The following is a 23,429-nucleotide window of genomic DNA, read 5'->3' on the forward strand; positions in this document are numbered from 1 at the left end:
GGATAGATGCCCGGACTAGCTTTGGAAGGGGCAGCACTTTTGCTTTAGCAGCAGCTGAGTGTTTACCTCTTCCCAATGCCACTTTGGAGCACACATTTCTAGTCCTCATGAACATCTTAGGTAGGATATAGTGCCTGATGCTACTACTGGGAGGGTTCAGGCAAAGGAGAGGCAGAGACCAAGGAGTCCATTATTTGTCAGGGGGAGGAGGTGTTGACTGAGTAGCAGCACCTTCAAGACTGTTAGGGTAGAGACACACTTACTGTTATGCCGGTTCTGGTGCATTGAAAACAGGGGCACACAGTGCTAGTCAAACCCTGCCCCTTTTTACTCTAAAACCTGATTGGATCAGTTTCAGTGTGGGGGTTTTTATTCAGCTTCAGACAGATTTCGCAACTGATTGGTAGATCAATCCGTTGCCCTTCCAGGTGTGGCATGGAAACACTTTGCTGTAGAATCAGGCAGTGATTGGCCCAACACTTTGTTGTGGGTGGTCCTGTAGGATCTGAAGTCAGTAGTTGTCAAGGGAGTTGTGTCCAACTGAGGGCAGAGTCACTTCAAAACAAAGCAAACCACTCTTGCTGCTTTTGAACCAACTAGTGTGCCCACAGCTTCAGTTGAGAATAGGGATGTGCCAGAATCCCACCCAATTTGGATTTGGTACCGGATTTTCCAATAATTTGCTTATTCTCTATCATTGTGGATAGGATTTTTATGTAGCTATTTTCTGTGACTATTTCATTTATATAAATTTCCTTTCAAAACATAAATGTTTCCTTTCAAAATATAAATATTTCCTTTATCGATATATCTTTTTTTTTTGCGAGGGAAAAAATGGATCAGTAAAAGCAGTGGATAGTGAACAAAGAGCGAACGCAAATCCATACTGGCTGGTTAGGTCAACTGAATGCTTTCGAAGCAGCACCAGCCAACAGATCCCATCCCTAGTTGGGAAAGCCATTATATTCACGTTTGGTTGGATGCCATAATAAACCTGAGCTCCACATCTGAAGTCCACTTCTCTATCCCATCATCAACAGGGCCTTTTTTGTAGCGGTGCCAAAATTATGAAATGACCTTCCAGGGAAAGTCTACTGGGTTCCGTCCTTGTCAGCTTTTCACTGGGAACTGTATACTTGGTGGTGACATGTGGTAAGGCTTTTTCATTGTAGTACCTCAGCTCTGAAATGCCTTCCCCCTTGAAATTCAGTTGGCATCTACACTACTGGCATTCAGACACCAAGTGAAAACCTGGCTATTCATTCAAGCTTTGGGGCATTTGCACCACCATTATTTGATACTGATATGTTGTTTTTATTGTATTTTCTCTAGAATTTTACACAGAGACTTTGTTGTTTTATTGATTTTATTGTGACCCACCAAAAGATCCAAGAATGTAGGGCAGGATGCAAATAACCTAAATAAATAAAGATGTTTCTTTATTTATTATTTTATTTATGTATTTAATTTATATCCCACCCTTCCTCCCAGAAGGAGGATGTTTTATTTTAAAAAAATTATATACCACCTTTAAAAGTAAAAAGCCATCTCAAGATGGTTTACAAAACATAAAACAGTTATACATAATACTATTGACCGAAACAGCATTAAAATCACATTCCAAATCAAAATAAAAAAGCAATAGTTTATTGTTGTATTTAAATTGTATGTTGTATGTATTAACATATATGTAGTGCCATTAGCGTGCTAGACTCTATACAGTATATAGAAATGACACCATTGTTTCCCACAGGACTTACAAGAGACAGGCACAACTAGGGTTGCCAGGTTCAGGGCCTGAGACTGATCCTGTATCTTTAGGAGAAGAGAAAGTCAGCCAAGTGCAAGTGTTCTTGCAACTCTGTAATGAGAAAAACCACAAAGCACTCACCGAACACAGCATCATCCGGAAGCAGGTAAGGCTCTGCCCCTGTGCAGGACCTAACAAATTTGGGCTGCTTCAGAAAGGAGAAGTTTAACTCTTCCCTCCCCAGCTGACAATCCCCTCCCCATGGATGCATGGCAATTAGCCTTAGGAAATAAAGCTTCCATTGGTGCCAATGGGAGCTTTTTTCCCTAAGACGAATTGCAGAGCAGGATAGGTGGATTTTAGTCAGGCTTGTGGCTGTGAAGGGGAGATTAAACCTCCCTTTCCCATGCACTGTGATCTGAACGAAAATCAGGGGAACTTGCACCTAGTATTCTTTTTTAATCTTTTGGTGTAGTTGCTGTTACTAACCACACAATGAAAGTTAACAGGTAGTTTGACACTCAGGCTGTCATAGAACTTATTGCCTTAGGTTTTGTACACTTACAGTTTTCACTGAATTAGGAATTACTGCTCAAGTAAGGATTTATTTTCAATAAAAGCTGAGATACTCAGATGTTAAATCACTAATCATTGCACCTAATGAGACAGAAGATGCAGCAGTTGGACTGAGGCATGGAGAACACACACTGCCCCCTTGACATCCATCCAACTCTCCTCACATTAAGCCACTAAGTAACTTTAGGAGGCTAACTCCAACAGAAAGACTGTGCACACAAATACAACTTGAATATGACCTTAGGGTGCATGAGCTAGTATCTGTACTTAATTCCCTGCCCCCAAAAAGGAGGGGATTGGGGATCATTCCTACCTGAAAGCTGTTCCCCCTAACCTGGAAGCCCTGCCTCCTAATCCTAACTGTATAGCGATGTGGTTATGATGATGGAAATGCACTCTGTCTGTGCTCAGAGACTACCCATCCTATATCAGCACTTAACACAACCTTTGCAGATTTGGTATCCTCCAGATGTTTTGGACAAACCCCATGAGCTGTGCTGGCTGGGGGTGATGAGAGTAGTGTTCAAAACATTTGGAGGATATCAGATTGGCAAAGGTTGACTTACTATCTCCCAGAGTCACACCTGGCAATGGAAACAGGTTTTGGGACCGAGTCAACAATGCTGTCACCCTGATGGCTATTACCAGGAAAACTCCAGAGAGAATGGATTGAGTACATACTATAGTGGCTCAAGAAGAGACCTGTAGCACTTCATTCAATGATTATCCTCGGAGATTCAGAACTGAGTCCTTGACTCTGAGTTCTGGAGGTCTGATTTTGCAGTATTTGAATGGCATGTTTGTCTGCAGATGGATCTATTGATGTACTTTTTCAAATGTGCCATCTGTTATCTCCACTCTCTTTCACCTTCTTTTTCCTTACCCTACATTTTAATTTGCAACACCTGACCACTTTGCTAAGTCTATTATGAGATTAAGGACAGAAGACAATCAGTTCCAAAGCAAGCCAACACCCAATGCCAAAGACGTCTTTGAGCGGAGAAGCAGATGCAGCAGAGGACATCATCTCACCAACACAGGCAAATGTATCTCTAAAACATTGTGGAGCTTTGGAAGGGAAAACACATCAAAAGAGGTAGGTTTTCTTCCTTGCATAGAAAAGAATCATTTGTGATGGGAAAATGTCATTCAAATTTGCAGTAGGTTATTCTACCTACCTGTACACATTTACTTGGGGGGAAAGTCTAATTTATTTTGAAGGAGTTTACACTAAGTGCATTTAGGGTTACAACCTTATACCCCAAACCCACCAGCTGCAATTTCCATGCAGGAACAGGTTCCTACAGTCAGATTTGGATGTGGGAAAGACAATTGTTTTAAAGAATGTTTGATGGCAGAAGAAGTTTTGCCATTGGTATGCATGCAAAACATGCATATGCTCACTCACACACACATTGTTGGGATGAGCACACATCAAAAGTGACACTGTCTCTATTGTGATCTTTCACTGCAAAAGTTAAGTCAAGGCTTTTATTATAAAGTAAAAAGCTTTTACAATATGGCACAGAACATATAAAAATATGCATTACATTCAATAATATACGTCAACACTATGGACCGGATCCATACTAAGTTAGTTACACTTATTTATTTTTATTTATTTATGTCTTGCTTCATAATGTAGATTCTCCAGGCAACATAGATTAAATAAAAACTAAAATATAACAGTGGTACAAATTCCCACTAAAAGCCAAGCCAACATGAAAGAATAAAACAATGGCAAACACAACTATTCATTTGAGGTATCAGAAAAGCATAAATCACTTTGAAAAGTTAAAAACCAACCAACAAATAGCCGGGACAAGACAAGTATGATGATGAAAGATATTTAAAAAGCTGTTTTAAAAAGTTATTTAGAAACCTGTGAGAATAAAAAAAAGTGTTTGCCTGGCATGCCAAACAGACATTAATGTGGTGCCAGGCAAGTCTCTCCATGGATAGCGTTCCAAAATTGGGGAGGTGAGTGGGGGGAACTCAATGAGAATTAAATCAGGCCAACTTGTCCCATGCAACAAAGTTACTCGGGAACCAACCCTAAAGAGGATGGGTGGGACATCATTGTCTCCCTTCAGCCTTGCTGTACTAAGGAAAACAGACCATATTCAGCACCCAGTAGTACATATAGAACTTCATTTCGCATCCCAGAGAGATCTCCGTGTACCATAAGCTTGGGCAACAAACATTGTTTTTACACATGTGCAGCAAGTGTACTGCACAAGTACTGCTGCTGCTGGGACGTTGTAGATGGGAGGGGGGCTTTGGAATTGCTTTTAAGTACTTTGCATCTCTTACTACATCCCAGCTCTTAACTGGATGGCAAATCAGAGCTCATCCAATTTGACTTATTGGGCAGGTGTGTGTGTGCTGTAATGTCTTCTGGGCAGGGGGTTGGAGCTCACCCAAGTCCCAATTTTGGACGCACACACGCACAAACCAACACTTTAAAAAAGCCTTGCTGCACCATTCAGACACCAAGGGTGCTTACAGACAACCTCTTTATTGAGCGTTCATTCTGATTTGTTTGCAGGGAGGTTAGATGATGTTGCGTCAAAGCAAATCTTATCCCACACTTTCCACCACATTTCCCCATCACTCCCCTTATCACAAAAAGTCTGATCTTTTGTGCAAGACCTCCCCGTCAACTATAATTGCACAACCTGAATTTGCTGGTATGTGATTGAATCCCATCCCAAAATAGCGACCGCCTGGAAGTGCCTCAATTCCTGCCTTCAACTGCAAACACAAACACACACTTACTTCATGGTGCCACTTCACCCTGCAGCATTGTTTCAGCTGCTGTACTATAGGGCCAGCCTCAAGGCCAACTCAAGCTGTACTGCTGCCCTAGTCAAAACTTAATCCGCCTGCTCCCTTGCTTCTTATTGCATGAAGGGGGTGCTGTGTTCCTCCCTCTCATGAATTTTCCCATTGCAAGCCCTTTCCCTTGTATCATATATGAAAGGAGAGATGGGATAGGGCAGCAGTTGGGAAAAACCTGGGGTAGTGCAGTCGGACCCACCTCTAGGGATAGATGAGTCAGTCAGTTTTGGTTTCTCATTTTCCCAATCTTAAGTTCTCCACATTTCCACATCAGGTTGCAATTTTGTTTTAGAAGAAAAAGTCCTCATGAAAACTCATCAGCATTTAGTGTGCATTTCTCCTAATATACACTATTAAATGCAAATCTGCCTAATGTACACTTTTCTGCAAAGCAATATTCCTTAATATAGCTCATCTTGGCATGTTATTTTCATAAATATATGGATTTGTATGCAATTTTAAACTAATATATGCATTTTTGTACATTTTACTTGGTTGGAGAACTGCATTGCAAAATGCCAACTTTCAAAGTATGGCTGTGTTTTCAGATTATGTATTGTTTTGGAAAGTGCAAATTAGATAGTTTTGCCTTTAAATGAAAACTGAATCAACTTTCTCTCCCCTCCACCATCCCTGCAGCACCTGAAACCAGTTGACACAAAGTTCTAAGACAGGGATTGGGTTCTGTATCCCTTGCTTTGAAGGTTCTCCAGGGTAGCCTGATACCTCTCCAGACAGCTGCTGGTATTGTATAATACAGGGATGGGAAACTGAGCTGGCAAGAGCAATTGAGGGGGTCAGGGCTGTTGTTGCTGACCCCCACCAGGCCTTTTGTGCTGGGCCCTGGATCTCTTGCTCCTTTCTCCTTTTTAAAAAGGAAAAAAAACCTTTGCTTACAGGATGACTAGGCATGTGGCAAACTGCAGTGCTGATGAGACCCCACCCACCATTTTAATATGCTCAGAGGTATTCTTATATATATGCAAATATATTTATAGGTATATTTATGCAAATTTGTGTCATGGGCCTGTGCCCTGATTCCTTTGAGCACCTAGCAAGACCCTGGTGGGAGACACTGCAAATGGCAAAAAAAAATTATGCCAGACTTCCTGTCTTCAGGCACTCTTTGGTCACATCCACACTGTCCATTTAAAGCAGTCCTTATACAACTTTAACCATCATGGCTTCCACATAGAATCCTGGGAACTGCAGTTTGTTAATGGTTTTGAGAGCTGTTGGGAAACGCTTCACAGAGCTACAATTCCCAGCACCCTTAACAAACTGCAGTTCCCAGGATTCTATGGAGGAAGCCATAGAATGGAATCCATTCTGTGTGAATCAATTATTGTTAAAGTGGTATAGGACAAGGGTTGCCAGGTCCGGCCTCCAAGAGGTCTTCTGTATCTTTAAAAGTTGTGCATTGAGAAGGGAGAATTCCACCTTGTCGTTTTTCTCATTACAGGGTTGCAAGAACACTTACACTTGGCTGTCCCATCCAGAGCCGAAAGAATGAGGCTGGAGTGTGTGTGCAAGTAAATCTCGTTTTATTAGAGTAATGGATACATCAAAGGCATTGCGCTTCATAGGAAACCCTACGCTAACTCATTAGAGTCCCTAACTATACTCTAGACATGCTCTGCAGCGTGTGAAGGAAGTTGACTCAACGACCCCACACTGGGAGAGGCAGGCTTATATAGGAAATGTTTTCGAATGTAATCTCTGACTCCTTCGTAATTCCTGTCTTTGCCCTGTCAGTTTCTCGCGGTGATGGGAACGAGGAGACAGGGGACGCGCATCCAACGGCTCATCTGAAGACACCTGCTCCCGAGCAACGGGCTCGAGGTCAGGGGGCGGTGCCACACTGGAATCCTCCTGGGAACAGCTTGGTAAAGGAGGAGCTGGCACTGTCTCTGAAGCCTCCCCCCACAAGTCCTCTGCATCAACTGGGGGCGGTGCGCTCGGCTCCTCGGAAAGGGCGTTACTCGTGGGAACTGGTTGGAGAGCAGGCTGCCCCCCTCCCGCACGATCCTGCTCAGACACAACAATCCCCAACTCTGCTTCTTCTGGCTGTGGAGGTGCCTGAAACTCATGCCTCCCCCCTTCCTGTCCCTTCTCAGTTGGCTGCAGCGCAACATCGGCTGACTTTCTCTTCTCCCAAAGATACAGGATCAGTCTCGGGCCAGGAACCTGGCAACCCTATATAGGACTGCTTTAAATAGATGGTGTGGTTGTGACCTATGTCACTCCCAGGGCTGAAAGCTGTATACCAGCCAGCATGAGAAGCTCTCATGCCAACAAGTCCAGTTAGACTCTAGACTTAGTGGTGTTACTGGGGGCCCTATTTAGTTAGCAATGTGTATTACTTCATTTGCATCTGTTCTGCCCTGACAGTGCCACTGGATAGGCCCACTACAAATCCCAAGTGAGAGAAGGAGAAGGAGAAAAGAGGAAGTGTTGTATGTTAACCCCACTTTTGACCTAGAGATGCTTTGAGGGTGGAGTGTTGTTTCACTAGAGGTCAAAAACCCTACAACTCAGGAAGTCACATCCTGCAAATTGGTTTTGAACATCTCTGAAAATGCATGCACTGTGAGAGCCAGTGTGGTGTAGTGGTCGGACTATGGCCTGAGAGACCAGGATTCGAATCCCCACTCAGCCTTGAAGCTCACTGGGTGACCTTGGGAGAGTCACCATCTCTCAGCCTAACCTTCCTGACAGGGTTGTTGTGAGGATAAAATTGGAAGGGGGAGAACTATGTATGCTACCTTGAGCTCTTGGAGGAAAGCTGGGATATCAATGCAATAAATAAATAAATAAAACGCATTAGACTAGCATGTCAAATATGATTAGATGGATCTTGCCAAATCAGTTCTATCTGATGCATTTCATGTAAAATGTGTTGGCAATAGCACAAGCAGTATTCGCTTAGAGCAATCCAGATTGGATTAGGTATTTGCCCCAATAGCAAAACAGAGTGGAGGAGGAGGAGACATGATACCCATGACATAATTGGGGGCATATAGAGACAGGACAGTTGGGACTGGTTCCTACCATGAATAAAGAAACAGATGGCTAAGAAGATCCCTTTATGTATCTTCCACCCAATGGATGGATGTTCAACCACCCATTAACTCACCTCTGCTTGTTGACTTACAAATGCAATACTTTAATACTAATGTGTGTGTTAATCATTTCCATGATATTTCAAAGGATATTCAAGCTGTTCATTTATTCTCTTTTATCTTATATAATTTAAATATTTTTTTGTCCTAGGATTGTGGTGTTCAAACTTTCTTGTTCACAGAATGCTTACTGTCTGATGAGAAATTTCCCTGCCCATTGGCAGTGAAACCTCTATAGCAGGGTGGGAAACCTCTGGCCCTCCAGATGTTGATGGACTACAACTCCCATCAGCCTTCACTATTGGCTATACTTCCTGGGGTTGGTGGGAGTTGCAGTCCAACAACAACTGGAGAGCCACAAGTTCCCCATCCTTACTCTGTATGTTCTCAGGGCCATTGTTAGCAGTTGGCATCCTTGGACAGCTTGCAGGACCCTAATACCCCAGTAGAACTTACTACCGATGCTAACCCTGCCCCAGGTCCTGATCCCTGGGACACACTGGAGGGCAGCTGTTGATGATCCTAGTGCCAGGGCAGCCTTTCCCAACTAGTGGGCCACCAGATGTTGTTGGACCACAACTCCCATCAGCCTCAGCCAGCACTGACAATGGTCAGGAAAGATGGGAATTGTGGTTCAACAACATCTAGTGGCCCACTAGTTGGGAAAGGCTGTGCTAGGGCAAGTTCATATTGGACAGGGTGATCCTTCAGGTATCCAGGTTCCAATCCATGCAGGGTTTAAAAGTTCATAACCAGCACATTGAATTGGGCCCAAAAAGAAACTTGAGAGCCAATGCTGTAGCATGCCCCCAATATCTGGATCCAGTCAATAACTTAAGCTGCCACATTTTGAACAGGGTGGAGTTTCTGGACACTCTTCAATAGCAGCCCCATATAGAGTGCACTGTAGTTGTTCACGTCTGTTGTAACTCAGGCATGTGTCTCCATGGCCAGATCTACCTTTTCCAGGAACTGGAATAGCTTTGATGAGCCACTCTAAGTTGGTCAAGAGCATCTCAGTCTACCTGCTCAAGGCCAGGTCTAGAAGCGCTCCCAAAATATATGCCTGTGATTTCAAGGAGAATACTATTTCATACAGCAGAGGTTGAAGCTCAGTTCCCAGATTAGCTGTCCTGTCTTGTCAGGATTCAGTTTCAGTTTTTCAGTCTCCATCCAGTGCATTGCCATCTCCAGTCCCTGGTTCAGTAACTTCATCCTATGCAGAAGCAGGTTTCTGGAGATGGGTCTACTGTGCTGAGTGCACTTCTGTAGAGGGAGGAAAGTTGCATCCAACAATGAGAAACACATGCACAACCCACTAGGACAGTGGTTCTTAACCTGGAGTGCACCCCCCTAGGGGTGCGAGACACTTTTTCAAGGGGTGCGAGGCCCAACCAAAGATTTTGGAAAACTGTCATTTACCTTAGCTAAGTTAGGCTAAAACACACATTAAAATTAAATTAAATTAAATTAAAAAATGAACTGTATTTTTTCAGGGGGTGCGAGAGCATAGTTTGGAAATCCAAGGGGTGCTGGCAGTGGGAAAGGTTAAGAACCACTGCACTAGGAGATCCCTGTATTTCTTAGGTTTATGCTCAGGGTGCTTTGCTCATAGTACATCCTCTGATATTCCTGTGATTTAGTGATGTGGGATCACTCTTTTTAAGTTTGCCTGTGTGTGAGGTCTTGTGTTCACTGGACCGGCAGAAGTGTATTCAGGTAACACAATAAGGATAATTTAGGTGGAGGAGATAGGGGAGCACATGATATAACTCCCAAATTGGTGCTCTCCAGATGTTGTTGGACTGCAGCTCCAGTCATTTCTGACCATTTGCCATGCTGGGTGGAGCTGATGGGAACTATAGGTCCAAACAGCTGGAGAGCACCAGGTTGAAGAAGGTTGACACAACACATTCAATAGTGAACACAGAAGCCAGCAAGGTGGCACAACATTACAGCCAAAGTGTTTTACTTAATTCACCCCACCATTGTATGGAGCATTTATAATGTATCATACTTATGCCTTCTGAGTAATTCTGCTTCCTTCCATCAAAGCGAGGTATTCCCAAACATCAGAAATTTTTAAGCAAAATCAAGTCTTCTTGCAAATTTCTATTGACTAGAGTTTAAGTATCTATAAATAGCAACTTATTTACATGTGGTTATTTGCTATATCTACAGCATTTTAAAGCGTACCAAAGTCTTTACAATTCTTACTTTATTTGTCCTGGAAGTTACATATCTAGTCCCTTTGGATGGCTTTTTCAGGGAACCTAGAATCATTATTTCTTAGGTGCCACAATGCATGTCAAAATCATACATGTTTTTATAAATATTTATTTATTTATATATTTCCTTTCAAAAATGGTCAAGGGGCTGAAAAAGAAATGCACTCCCTCTCTCCAGTGGAAAATGACACAAATCACAAACTATTGTGTGAAATATTATAAAAAGATAACCATGATACAATAAGGCTGCAATCCTAACCCTATTGAACTCAACCCTATTGAACTCAACAAATATTATTATTTACAGCTTGATGCCAAAATAGCCTTCTAAGTCATTTACAACATATAAACATCAATCACACCTTCTTAAAATACATGATAATTCAAAATATACAATAATTAAAATGCACAAGAAAACAATCCCATTAAAACATTAAAATATACATGCCCATAATTAAAATATGCAATAAAACATTCCAGTTAAAACAGCAATTAAAACAGGAGTCTCAGGTCACGAGATCAAGGGAATGCCTGACAAGGACATCCCAGATGCAGGTTGTTGTAACCATGTTTTTGTATTCATTCCATATCGACATTACTGGTACAGTGTGGGACAATCACATGACCAATGGTCTCACACTTGGAACATTTGTATCAGCCAACATGTATGACTTGGATATAGCCCATGGATAAAACCTCACAGCCTGTTCTGAATGCCATGGCTCTGCCCCAGAACAAATTAAGCAATAAGTGCTTTCAGGCATTTGCAAAGTGCTCTCTCTCGATATCCTCATATTTGAGATAGGACATCCAGATGAGAAAACCAGGTTTTCACATAGGGATGAACAAATCAGTCAAGTTCAGTTTTTCCTCAGTTTCTCATTTTTCCAATATTAAATTCAGTTCTTCATATTCCCATATCAGTTTGCATTACAAAAAAGGCCTCATGAAAATTCATCAGCATATTAAGTGCATTTTCTCCAATGTACACATTTTTGTATGCAAGTTTACCTGATATACACATCTTTGCAAGCAATTGTCCCTTGCAAAATGGTTTTGCATATTATTTTCACTATGTACATTTTTTTGCACTTTCCCATAATGTACACATTTTGTGTGAATTTCAACTGATAGCTGTATTTCAGTTTGTGTATTGTTTTGGGAAATGTGGATTAAATAGGTTTGCATCGAAGCAAATTTCTCCCCCATCCCTACTTTCAGCCCTGACAATTCTTTTTATTTATTTATTTTTAAGAAATGAAAACTTAAGCCTTACCTACACAAGGAATGGATTGGTTGTTTTAACTGTTCGTAGGCTGCACCGTCTAGAGCTGCAAATAGGAAAACACATATTTCAGGGATAGGGAACCAGTGGCATTCCAGATTTTGTTGGACTCCAATTCCCTTCTTCAGCAACTTCAAGGCTCCACCTTTCCTTTTTTTGGGGTTCTTTATCTTTAAATCAGATTTGGATTGGACTGGACAGCCTTTCCATATAGGGGACTGTCCTCTCAGAGTATTCAAGTAAAGGGATGATCTTTGTGAAGTAGCACACATGGCCACCCTAGACAAAAGATGGAGATATCATTAGGAGCGTCAGAGGGGTTGCCCATAATTTGTCACTATTTTTTCCTCCTTCCCAAATACACACTTTCTTAGTTCCTGGTTTTAAGCACAATGTAATTGAGGGCTTTTGCAACCAAGTTAGGGAAGAGCAGCTAATCAATGTAATGACATATGGTGATAACTGAGTAAGCGGCTTGACTACAGAACTAATGGATTAAACTCAGTATTTTTACAACCTAGGGAAGCTGCAAATCTTCACTGCCTGGACTGCATTATGGAGCAAGCGGTATCTATGGCATAAACAAACACACAAAACACTTTCAGCTGAGGCTGGTCAAGTTAAACATGATATTAATTTCCTGTAAGCTATTAATGTGCACAGTTTTTAAAGTTTTAAATAGCCATGACTGGGCAGAGGTGAAATGAATTGGGACTGCAGTGCAGGGGAGGAGTTTAATCCTTCCCCTGCCAAGGTCCCAATGAACATCAGTCCTCCTCACCTCCAAGCTGCTAATAGCCCAGAATGAATCCTCCAGTGGACTTCTGCAGTTGTAACTACAGTAATTTCAAGCATCCCTGAAAATGACTGTTCGTATCTGCCAGAGAGGACTTCTGAAGTTATGTGCAGATGGCTAATCTGGATTTTTGTTTGGATTGCAGGGTAAAATGGCCCAGGATATGACAGAGAAAGAGCTCATAAAAATGGAATTAGACCAGCTGAAAAAGGAAGTGAAGCTTGAAAGACAAATGGTAAAGATTTCCACATGCTGCAATACAAAATAGTAAAGCATTTCATGCCTTTATCCTAGAGAGCCAATTGGTGCCAGTGTGGTCAAGCTCTTTGCGTTAAGCAGAACAAATTGTTAAGTGGAATGGGGAAGTCATTTTTCCCTCCCTGGCAGTAAAAATATAAAATAATACATTTAATAACTAACCATTTGCTGTCTCATTCTGTCTAATAGTAGGGCTGGCCCCTACCATATTGCATGCTTTAGCCTCTCAACCCAAGGCAAGTTTATTTAGAAATTAGTCCCTTTGGGTGGTATCCAAGAAAGTAGACCCATCAACCCAAGCAATTTTGCCTGCACAACAGAAATTCCCCTCCTGTGTGCTCCTGCACCACCCTAAATATGTTCTGGGGTTTGCCCCAACCCTCTAGAGGAGGGTGCAGGGGATGCATGGGGAGAGGAGAGGGAGGGGAAGTTCTGTTTCACAAGTAAAAATTCTTGCCCTAGCATATCTACTTCACTACCCATTGATGTTGGGTGTACACAAAACCCACAGGCAGACATACCATGAAGGAAGGTGATACAACTTGACCACGGTGACACATGCCTTAGTTACATCCCGATTAGACTACTGTAACGCGCTCTACGTGGGGCTGCCCCTGAAGACTGCTCGGAAACTGAAATTGGTACAAAGAGCTGCAGCCAGGATGTTAACTGGGGCGGGATATAGAGAACATACAACCCCGCTGTTGTATCAGCTCCACTGGTTGCCCATTTGTTTCCGGGCACAATTCAAGGTGCTGGTTTTGACCTATAAAGCCTTATACGGCTTAGGTCCAGGCTATCTGTCAGCGCGCCTCTCCCTCTATGAACCTGCTCGGACTTTAAGATCCTCCAGCGAGACTCTACTTATTACCCCTTCCTTCCTGCAAGTTCATCTTGCAGAGACACAGAATAGGGCTTTTTCGGTGGCCGCCCCTAGACTGTGGAACTCTCTCCCTATTGAGGTCCGGTTGGCTTCCTCATTATCAAATTTTTGTGCACAGGTGAAGACTGTTCTATTTAGACGGGCTTTTAACCAATGTAGTTAGTTTTAACCTATGTTTATTTAATTCCATTTTAAATTGCTTAAACTGAATATGTTTATTAATTATTGCTGTTTTAATGTTTTAATGTAAGCCACCCTGAGTTCCTCGGAAAAAGGGCGGGGTATAACTATTTTAAATAAATAAATAAATAAAACTGCTTCAGGCACTGTATTTTGGGCACTGTTCAGTATGGAAGAGAAGGAGACAGATTTGACCTTTGGGCACAATCCAAAGGGAAGATGTCCTGCACAAGCCCAAGTGAAATGAGAACTGTGCTAGAGCAACTTCGGTTTATTTCAAGGAGGATTCGGGTATCAAAAAGTCTTGGGTCAGTCCTCAGAACAACAATGATGACACTTTTTTCTCTTCCACCCTCACACAGGTCTCCAAGATAGCAAAAGAACTCAAGGAGTATATAGAATCCACAGCTGCAGAAGACCCTCTCTTAAAAGGTATCCCAGAAGACAAGAACCCATTCAAGGAGAAGGGAGGTTGTATAATAAGCTGACCCTGGCCCCACCAAAAGATCTTTGTTGTCCTCCTTGTACATGACATACCAGGACTGTGAGAATTTGTTTAGCATAACTGAGTATAAATGATCTTCTGCAGGGGGGGATGTCTGGACTCCTTTGCTGGCATTTCACCCTAGAACAAAAGAACTGGATACTGGTCTCCACCGAGATAAAGAGAAAGAAGACAAGCTCAGTTTTAGAACTTCAAGTCCAATTCCTGTTTTGTAGCTACGCTGCAGATTTCCAAAAGAAGCCTGATTTTAATTGCTGGTTTAAACAAATTGTAGGCTGTTAAGTTTGAATGGCTTATTATTGTTGGTGTGCGTGTTTTTTTAAGTAGATACCAGCTTTCAATAGAAAAAGCTAAGAAAAAAACCTGATCTTTATGTAGGATGTTTCTTTGTAAGACGTGAATATCCTTTACAGCTGGAATGGAGACCCTGAAGCCCTCTGCCTAATTCCATGTAGCCTGCAGAGATGGAGAGAGCAACACACATAGAGCAACACAATTCTGCAGTGCTTCAAATTCCACCTGGCTATGGCCCACCCACCATTGTCTGCAGCCTCCTATTGACTTTTTCTGTGGGTCAATGGCCCTTCCTAGAAAAAAGGCTCCCCAAGCACTGGCAGATTTAAAACTCCGCATTTATAAAAGATAGTTTCAAGGTTTGTGCTGATTGAGCAACACTGCTAGTTGTCCTAGAGGCAGACAATGCAGGGTCTTGTTTCTACTCATATGTCTACACTTCAGACTTGGAGAATTCAGCCATATTTAGCCTTGATGAGGTGGTCTTACTATGAGGCCCAATTCAGCAGCTATTTCAAGCTTCAGATTTAGGACACTCTGAAGGGTAGCAGAGTGAGACAAACAGCTGATTTGTGGAGCACAGTTCATCAGAAGGCCCACTGAAATGAACAGCAGTGGTATCTTTCTGGATTGTGTCTCATATTAATCAGTGGAAGAAGCGCTGTCATTTGTAAAAAGAACAAGAAAACAGAGGCTTTCATGAATGCTGTTATCTGTGGGGATATCACCTTTTCCCAGATGCAAAATGATGCAATCTGAGTGCTAAGAAAAAAGCAGTAGGCCTACAACAGAAGCATAAGTGTGAGATAGGAATACAACAAAGGAAAATCATATTTTCGTGCAAAACCTGATTATGAAGAAAGGCTATTGCCTGCTTGAACTGTCATGGCTCACCCTCAAAGAATTCTGGGAACTGTAAGCATGCAAGAGAGGAAGAGACCTCACAGAGGCTTCTCGAAAGTCTGCTGTTCTTATGGACAGACGGTAACATATGCAATATTAACAAAAGCAAACGAGTTTTTAGAAAGGGATGAAATAGCACAGAATATACAGTATTTTTGGATCCAGCCCCTAGCTATTGTCCATTGTTGTTGTTATGTGCCTTCAAGTTGATTACAACTTATGGTGACCCTATGAATCAGCAACCTCCAATAGCATCTGTCATGAACCACCCTGTTCAGATCTTGTAAGTTCAGGTCTGTGGCTTCCGTTACAGAATCAATTCATCTCTTGTTTGGCCTTCCTCTTTTTCTACTCCCTTCTGTTTTTCCCAGCATTATTGGCTTTTCTAGTGATTCACATCTTCTCATTATGTGTCCAAAGTATAACTTCAGTTTCATCATTTTAGCTTCTAATGATAGTTTTGGCTTAATTTGTTCTAACACCCAATTATTGGTCTTTTTCGCAGTCCATGGTATGTGCAAAGTTCTCCTCCAGCACCACATTTCAAATGAGTTGATATTTCTCTTATCCGCTTTTTTCTTTGTCCAACTTTCACATCCGTACATAGAGATCAGGAATACCATGGTCTGAATGATCCTGACTTTAGTGTTCAGTGATACATCTTTGCATTTCAGGACGTTTTCTAGTTCTCTTATAGCTGCCCTCGCCAGTCCTAGCCTTCTTCTGATTTCTTGACTCTTGTCTCCATTTTGGTTAATGACTGTGCCAAGGTATTGATAATCCTTGACAAGTTCAATGTCCTTGTTGTCAACTTTAAAGTTACATAAATCTTCTGTTATCATTCCTTTAGTCTTCTTGACGTTCAGCTGTAGTTCTGCTTGTGTGCTTTCCTCTTTAACTTTCATCAGCATTTGTTTAAAATTATTACTGGTTTCTGCTAGCTGTATGTTATCATCTACATATCTTAAATTATTGATGTTTCTCCCTCCAATTTTCACATCATCTTGGTCCAATCCCGCTTTCCGTATGACATGTTCTGCATATAGATTAAACAAGTAGGGTGATAAAATACACCCCTGTCTCACACCCTTTCCGATTGGGAACCAATTGGTTTCTCCGTATTATGTCCTTACAGTGGCCTCTTGTTCAGAGTATAGGTTGCGCATCAGAACAATCAGATGCTGTGGCACCCCCATTTCTTTTAAGGCATTCCATAGTTTTTCATGATCTACACAATCAAAGTCTTTGCTATAATCTATAAAGCACAGGGTGATTTCCTTCCAAAATTCCTTGGTTCGTTCCATTATGCAACGTATGTTCGCGATATGATCTCTGGTGCCTCTTCCCTTTCTAACTTCAGCTTGGATGTCTGGCATTTCTTGCTCCATATATGATAAGAGCCTTTGTTGTAGAATCTTGAGCATTATTTTACTTGTATGGGATATTAAGGCAATAGTTCGATAATTACTGCATTTCCTGGGATCCCCTTTCCTTGGAATTGGGATGTATATTGAACTCTTCCAGTCTGTGGGCCATTGTTTAGTTTTCCATATTTGTTGACAAATTTTTGTCAAAATTTAGACAGATTCAGGCTCAGTGGCTTGTAGCAATTCCATTGGTATGCCATCTGTTCCTGGTGATTTGTTTTTCCAAGTATTTTAAGAGCAGCTTTCACCTTATATTCTAAAATTTTTGGTTCTTCATCATACGGTTCTTCCATTAATGAATCTGTCATCCTTGCATCTCTTTTATAGAGTTCTTCAGTGTATTGCTTCCATCTTCCTTTTATTTCATCTCGGTCAGTCAGTGTGTTCCCCTCTTGATTATTCAACATCCCTACCCTTGGTTTAAATTTCCCTTTAATTTTTCTGATATTTTGGAATAGAGCTCTTGTTCTACTTTTTTTGTTGTCCTCTTCTATTTCTATACAATAACCACTGTAATACTGTAGTTCTCTTTGTCCCTACGTACTAGGCACTGTATTGTTGCATTTTGGGTTCTATCCATGTTGCTATCTCTTTTTGCTTTTGCCTTCCTTCTCTCTTTAACCATTTTAAGAGTTTCTTCAGACATCCATTGAGGTCTTTCTCTCTTTTTAACTAGAGGTATTGTCTTTTTGCATTCTTCCCTGATAATATCTGACTTCACTCCGTAGTTCTTCTGGTTCTCTGTCAACTAAGTTTAAAGCCTCAAATCTGTTCCTTATTTTAACTTTATATTCTTCTGGGATGTTATTTAAATTGTATTTTGGCATTATGATTGCTTTGTTGTTGTTCTTTAGCTTTACTCTGATTTTTGATATTATCAGTTCATGATCTGTACCACAGTCTGCTCCTGGTCTTGTTTTCACAGAAAGTATGGAACTTCTCCATCTTCTGCTACCAATTATATAATCAATTTGATTCCTATATTGACCATTTGGTCCATGTGTCTTTTTGGTTGTTCAAAAATTGTGTTTGCAAGAAACAAATCATTGGCTTCACAGAATTCAATAAATCTTTCTCCTGCTTCATTTCTATCTCCTAAGCCCCATTTCCCCACAATTCCTGGTTCTTCACTGTTCCCTACTTTTGCATTCCAGTCCCCCATGATTATCAACACATCTTCTTTTGGTGTGTGCTAAATTTCTTCTTGTACTTCTGCGTAAAATCTCTCCAATTCCTCTTCTTCTGCATTTGCCTTTGGAACGTAGACTTGGATGATGGTTATGTTAATAGGTTTCCTGTTAAATGTAAGTGATATAATTCGCTCAGATCTTGTGTTATAGCTCTTAATTGTTTTTGCTACATCACTTCTCACTATAAAAACAACCCCATCTCTTCTTAATTTCTCATTTCCTGCATAAAATATTTTGTAGTTGCCTGATTGAAAATGTCCCATTCCCGTCCATTTTAATTCACTCACACCAAGTATTGTAATGTTGATACGTTCCATTGCTTGACAATTTCTAACTTACCTTGGTTCATGCTTCTCACATTTCATGTTCCCATTGTGTGCATCGTACAATTCCAGACTCTCCTTTCGCATCTGTGCGCATCAGTCTCTGGGCTTCCTTTCGGCTTTGACCCAGCTGCGTCATTAGTCACAGCGCTACTCGTACTTGTCCTTTGTTCTTCCCCAGTAGCTCGGTGAGTGCCTTCTGACCAGGGGGTCTCATCTTCCAGTACTGTCTTCTCAAAAATGAATACTGTTTTCAGTGTCAAAAGGTAATGCAATTTGTTCCTTAAGCAGCAGCATCACACGTAATTGTGTTGTAAAATCATGATAGTTTCAAAGTCAGCTTTTAAATGTGTTGTGGAGTGGAAATACAATAATCTAACTGTTTTAATTAACAATGCAGATGTTTGTGTGCAACACTGGATATACCCTGTTTTGGCTTTATTATTTATTCATTCATTCATTTAGAGGCTCGAGTCAAGCATTATTGGAGAAACATACTTAAATAATAAAAGGGGAGTGGTGAGAAATTCTGGGGTGAAAATATTGGGTTCTGTGGGAAATTTGTTGTGTCACTTTCAAAACCCACTAATTTCACCTCAGAAATAAGAAGTTCTGCTTCTAAATTCTAAGTAAATATATTTAATTCCACGTTTTAAGTGGAAAAACTGACACTGCTTGACAACTGAGCGATAATTCACTGAATACAAACTAGGCCAGTTCACATTGATTGTGGTCTCTCACATGATTACCTCAGGAGGACATGAGAACCACAGTCAGGTAACACTCATCCAGAGGCATTTTTTGTAAGAACCATTGCCTTTATGTAGTGTAGAGGGACCTATAGGCCTGGCTTTCATAATTTACTCAGAATTACTGAAATATGTGCAGAGGAAGGCAACCAAGATGGTGACGGGTCCACAACTCATATCCTATAAGGAATAGTTGAATGAGCTGGGTATGCTTAGCCTGAAGACAAGAAGATTAAGGAGAGGCATGGTATATTGTGCTCATAGTCCTGCTCATGGCTTCCCACAGGCAAGCTACTTGGCCACCATGACAACTGAATGCTGGACCAGATGGGCCTTTGGACTGATCCAGCAGCCAGGCTCTTCAATATCCAAAAGACTCTATCATACTGAACATGGAGCAGACTAAGGCCCCAGCTGCACTATATGTTTAAAGCACTATTATACCACTTTAAATAATCATTGCTTCCCCCAAAGAATCCTGGGAACTGTTAAAAGTGCTGAGTTGTTAGGAAGCCCCTATTCCCCCCAAGGAGCTAAAATTCCCAGAGTGGTTTATCAATCCCTCTTCCCAGGGAATTCTGGAAACTGTAGCTCTGTGAGGTGAACGGGGGTCTGTCTCCTAACAGCTCTCAGCGGCCTTTTAATAAGTTACAGTTCCCAGGATTCTTTGGGGGAAGCCATGACTTTTTAAAGTGGTATAATAGTGCTTTAAATTATTTATTTATTTATTTATTCCACTTGTATACCGCCCCATAGCCGAAGCTCTCTGGGCGGTTTACAGCAATCAAAAACATTAAAACAAATATACAATTTAAAACACATATTTTAAAAACAATTTAAAACACAATTTTAAAAATTAAAACAATATAAAAACAATATAAAAACAATAAAACATTAAATAATTATTAAACATCCCACCCTTCCTCCCAGTAGGAGCCCAGGGCAGCAACAAAATCTAAAACAGCATAAAAACAGACTTTAAAATATATTAAAACAAAATGTCTTTACAAACATATTAAAACAAAACATCTTTAAAAACATCTTTTTTAAAAGCTTTAAAAACATCTTAAAAAGCAATTCCAAGATAAGACAAGATAAGATGGTATCTGCAGCAGGCCCTCACCTGCAGAGCTTACTGATCAACTGAGTGTATAAGGGGTAAGATGATCTTTCAGATTTCCTGGTCTCAAGCTGTATAGGGCTTTGTACACCAAAACCAGAACCTTGAACTTAGCCCGGTAGCTAATGGCAGCCAGTGCAATTGATTCAGCAGCAGGATGACAAGTTGGTGATATCCTGCTCCAGTGAGCAGTTGCACAGCAGCAATTTGCCCCAGCTGCAGCTTCCAGACCAACCTCAAGGGCAGCCCCACACAGAGTGTTTTACAGTAATCCAGCCTGGAGGTTACCAGTGCATGGAAAACAGTGGTCCTGATAAAGGTCATACATCAGGGCGACCAATGTATAGTGAAGAAGAGGACTTATTCTCTTTTGCTACACAGGGCAGGACTAGAACCAATAGATGGAAACAGCAAGGAAGTAGATTTCAGCTAAAGGTTAGAAAGAACTTCCGCATAGTGGGCTTTGTTTGGCAGTGAAGCGGATTGCCTTGGGAGGTGGTGGGTTTTCCTTCACTGGAGAGATTTAAGGTGAGGCTAGATGGCCATCTGCCAGGGGTGTGATAGACTCCTGTACTGAATGGTAGGTTGGACTAGAAAGCTTACAAGGTCCTTTCCAATTCTATGGTTCCATGAGTTGCCCCGCTGCAGAAGCTCTTTGAGACACAATTGCACAACCATGGCACCTGCACAAATACACCAGTGTGGAGCAGCTGATTAATGGCGCCTGGTCACATACCAGGAGGCTGTCCTCTGCCCGCTCTCTAGGCAGTTGTGCGGGGGCACTTATAAATCTGAACTGCCCCCAGGGGCCATTGCTATAGGTGCATGCATGAAGTATGGACCATGAACCCCCACCCCAAGTGTTTCTGGATGGGTAATGAATTAGGAGGAAACTGAATTGGGAGTGTTCCAAGTTACTAGGTGGGATATTAATTTTGGGGAATAAATTAATTTAAAATTACTTTATCTAGAGATTATTTGGGGGGTAAATCATGGGGAATGGAATTGATTTAGAGCATAATCTGTTGGGAAATTCATTAGAAGTATGTGAATTGAAGAGGAATTGATTTGGGATGAGGCGAATACGAAATGAAGAATTTATCTGGATTGGGGGCTCATCAGTGATTGATTAATTGATTTGATTTATATCCCGCCCTTCCTCCCAGCAGAAACCCCTCTCTCTCTCTCTCACTCAAACACACACACACACACACACAAAATTGTGTTTGTGTTTGGAGACAGTCTGATCTTCACATATTCCAGGATTAAGTCCCAGCAATGCACACTGATCCCTGGGCTTACATATTCTAACGATGCTTCCAGGTAAGGACTTCCTAGTGTGAACAGGTCATTTTACAGTTACAAATGGCCATTTAAAAAAAAATACCCGGGGCTGATGGGATTTGTAGTCTAGGACTGCAATCCAATACACTTCTACTCAGAAGGAAAACTCCATTGGGCTCAATGTGTATTGGGTTGCAGCTATAAACCTAAAACATTTGGAGGACACCAGGTTGGCGAAGGCTACCGTAGCACTGCAATAAACGTCTAGCGCCATCTCCTATACGGCCGTGCGTATGAACTGCACCAATGGCGACGCAGAAGATGACAAGGCTGGCGCGCGATCAAGGACGGGGACTCTTGCCTTCGCACTGAAGGCAGAAAACAACGCCGCGAAGAGAAGCACGTTGACCGCCCACCTAACTTCTACCGGGGTGGGTCTATTCTGTCTTCCTCAATAAATTACGAAGTGTAATTTAAAATGAGAGGGCCGCCAAAAGGTTATAAGACACAAAACACACACACCGAAAGAGATGGGGGGGAGGAGGAAGCACAAACATTCAACTCCGTTGTATCCAGCTGCTTCATTGCTACAACACTGCTCATCTCCAGCCGTGCACACAGCGATCATAGCAACGCGCGACCCGGATCTCCCACGGGCCCTTCTTCTTAGCCATTAAGGGCATCTCAGAGGGGGGCGTTCCACATTCACGCTGGCCATTTAAAAGCGGAAGAATCCTCTCCAGCAGCTCCAGGATTCTGTTCCTTGCACCAGCTGTCGCTTTCGAGAGCCGCACGCATGCGCAGTCACAAGCAAATGCTTAGTTGCAAGCACAAAATACAGCCCCCCTCCCCACTCTTCCCTGGTTCGACGGAACTCTTCGTTGCCCTCACCATCTTCCGACAGAGGTTCCCAAATTTATTAGCAGTCCAGTCAGGCAAAAATGTCCCACGAGGTCCCACCGAGATTTGAACTCGGATCGCTGGATTCAAAGTCCAGAGTGCTAACCATTACACCATGGGACCTGCTGACTTCTCAGTGAGGCAGGAGGCTTCCTCAGTTACAGCTACTGCTGCTCTAACTCTCCCCCCCACCCCCGGTCAATGATATTGTTCGGGAGCGGGTTGGGCTCGATAAAACAAAACGTTTACGGGGATGGGTGGCGGAGATAAAGCAAACATGAACCAAGCAGGAAAGGGCATTTTTTCCCCTTATGCAACGTTCGGCTGCTAGGCTATAGAAACCATAATTGTTGCTCCTACGCTAAAACGGATTAAAGGGGCACGCATCAGAGCTTGCATGACGTTTGCACCACATGGAGGGGACGTATTGTAGTTCAGTTTTACTGCACGCCGGGTGCGTGGATGAGGACGTCATCAGCTTTGCAACGCCACCCGTGCATAATGATGACACCGAAGAAGAACCCGCCGAAGACACTTTGGTGCCTGATAAGGCCAGTCGAAATGACGCCACGCCTGCGGCTGTTTATTGCTGAAAGGCGCTCTCCAGTTCTTCTCCTGCACAAGCTTTATTGAAAATGTCCGGGGAGCTACGCTCTACAGCGGGAATCCTCTGTAGGCAGAATTACGTGGGAGTAAGCCTAATTGACGCAGTGAGAGTTGCTTCTGAGTAAGGCTGTGTAGGTCAAGTTTTGCAAGGAATAAGGAGCGCGAAGATAAAATATAACCTGAGCCAAGCGTTCTGATGTCAAGAAGGG

At 42.1% G+C, this 23,429-nt stretch overlaps 1 protein-coding gene, 1 long non-coding RNA gene and 1 other non-coding gene across 8 annotated transcripts; 1 reads left to right on the forward strand and 2 right to left on the reverse strand.

Annotated features, from left to right (window-relative positions):
• Positions 1–1,841: 1,841 nt before the first annotated feature.
• Positions 1,842–14,972, forward strand: GNGT2 (G protein subunit gamma transducin 2). Of its 6 annotated transcripts, none has more exons than XM_061590137.1 (7): positions 1,842–1,916; positions 3,249–3,422; positions 6,630–6,689; positions 6,923–7,242; positions 12,744–12,833; positions 14,282–14,351; positions 14,509–14,972. In XM_061590137.1, exons 3-7 carry the CDS (start codon positions 6,677–6,679, stop codon positions 14,637–14,639), a joined length of 624 nt encoding a protein of 207 aa, XP_061446121.1. In that variant the 5' UTR covers positions 1,842–1,916; positions 3,249–3,422; positions 6,630–6,676; the 3' UTR covers positions 14,640–14,972. The 6 variants fall into 6 exon arrangements, with proteins under 6 accessions (XP_061446121.1, XP_061446120.1, XP_061446122.1 ...); XM_061590136.1 differs by lacking the exons at positions 1,842–1,916; positions 3,249–3,422 and adding exons at positions 5,847–5,911; positions 6,067–6,133; XM_061590138.1 differs by lacking the exons at positions 1,842–1,916; positions 3,249–3,422 and adding an exon at positions 5,849–5,911.
• LOC133366717 (uncharacterized) lies at positions 6,464–22,521 on the reverse strand. Its single transcript, XR_009758473.1, has 3 exons — positions 22,237–22,521; positions 11,794–12,081; positions 6,464–9,555 (listed from the first exon to the last, which is right to left on the reverse strand). It is a non-coding gene; the product is annotated as an uncharacterized LOC133366717 (long non-coding RNA).
• Positions 22,522–22,665: 144 nt separating this feature from the next.
• Positions 22,666–22,737, reverse strand: TRNAQ-UUG (transfer RNA glutamine (anticodon UUG)). The gene has a single exon. It is a non-coding gene; the product is annotated as a tRNA-Gln (tRNA).
• Between the last annotated feature and the right edge of the window lie 692 nt (positions 22,738–23,429).

Source organism: Rhineura floridana, chromosome 11, assembly GCF_030035675.1.
Source record: "Rhineura floridana isolate rRhiFlo1 chromosome 11, rRhiFlo1.hap2, whole genome shotgun sequence".
Taxonomy (NCBI): domain Eukaryota; kingdom Metazoa; phylum Chordata; class Lepidosauria; order Squamata; family Rhineuridae; genus Rhineura; species Rhineura floridana.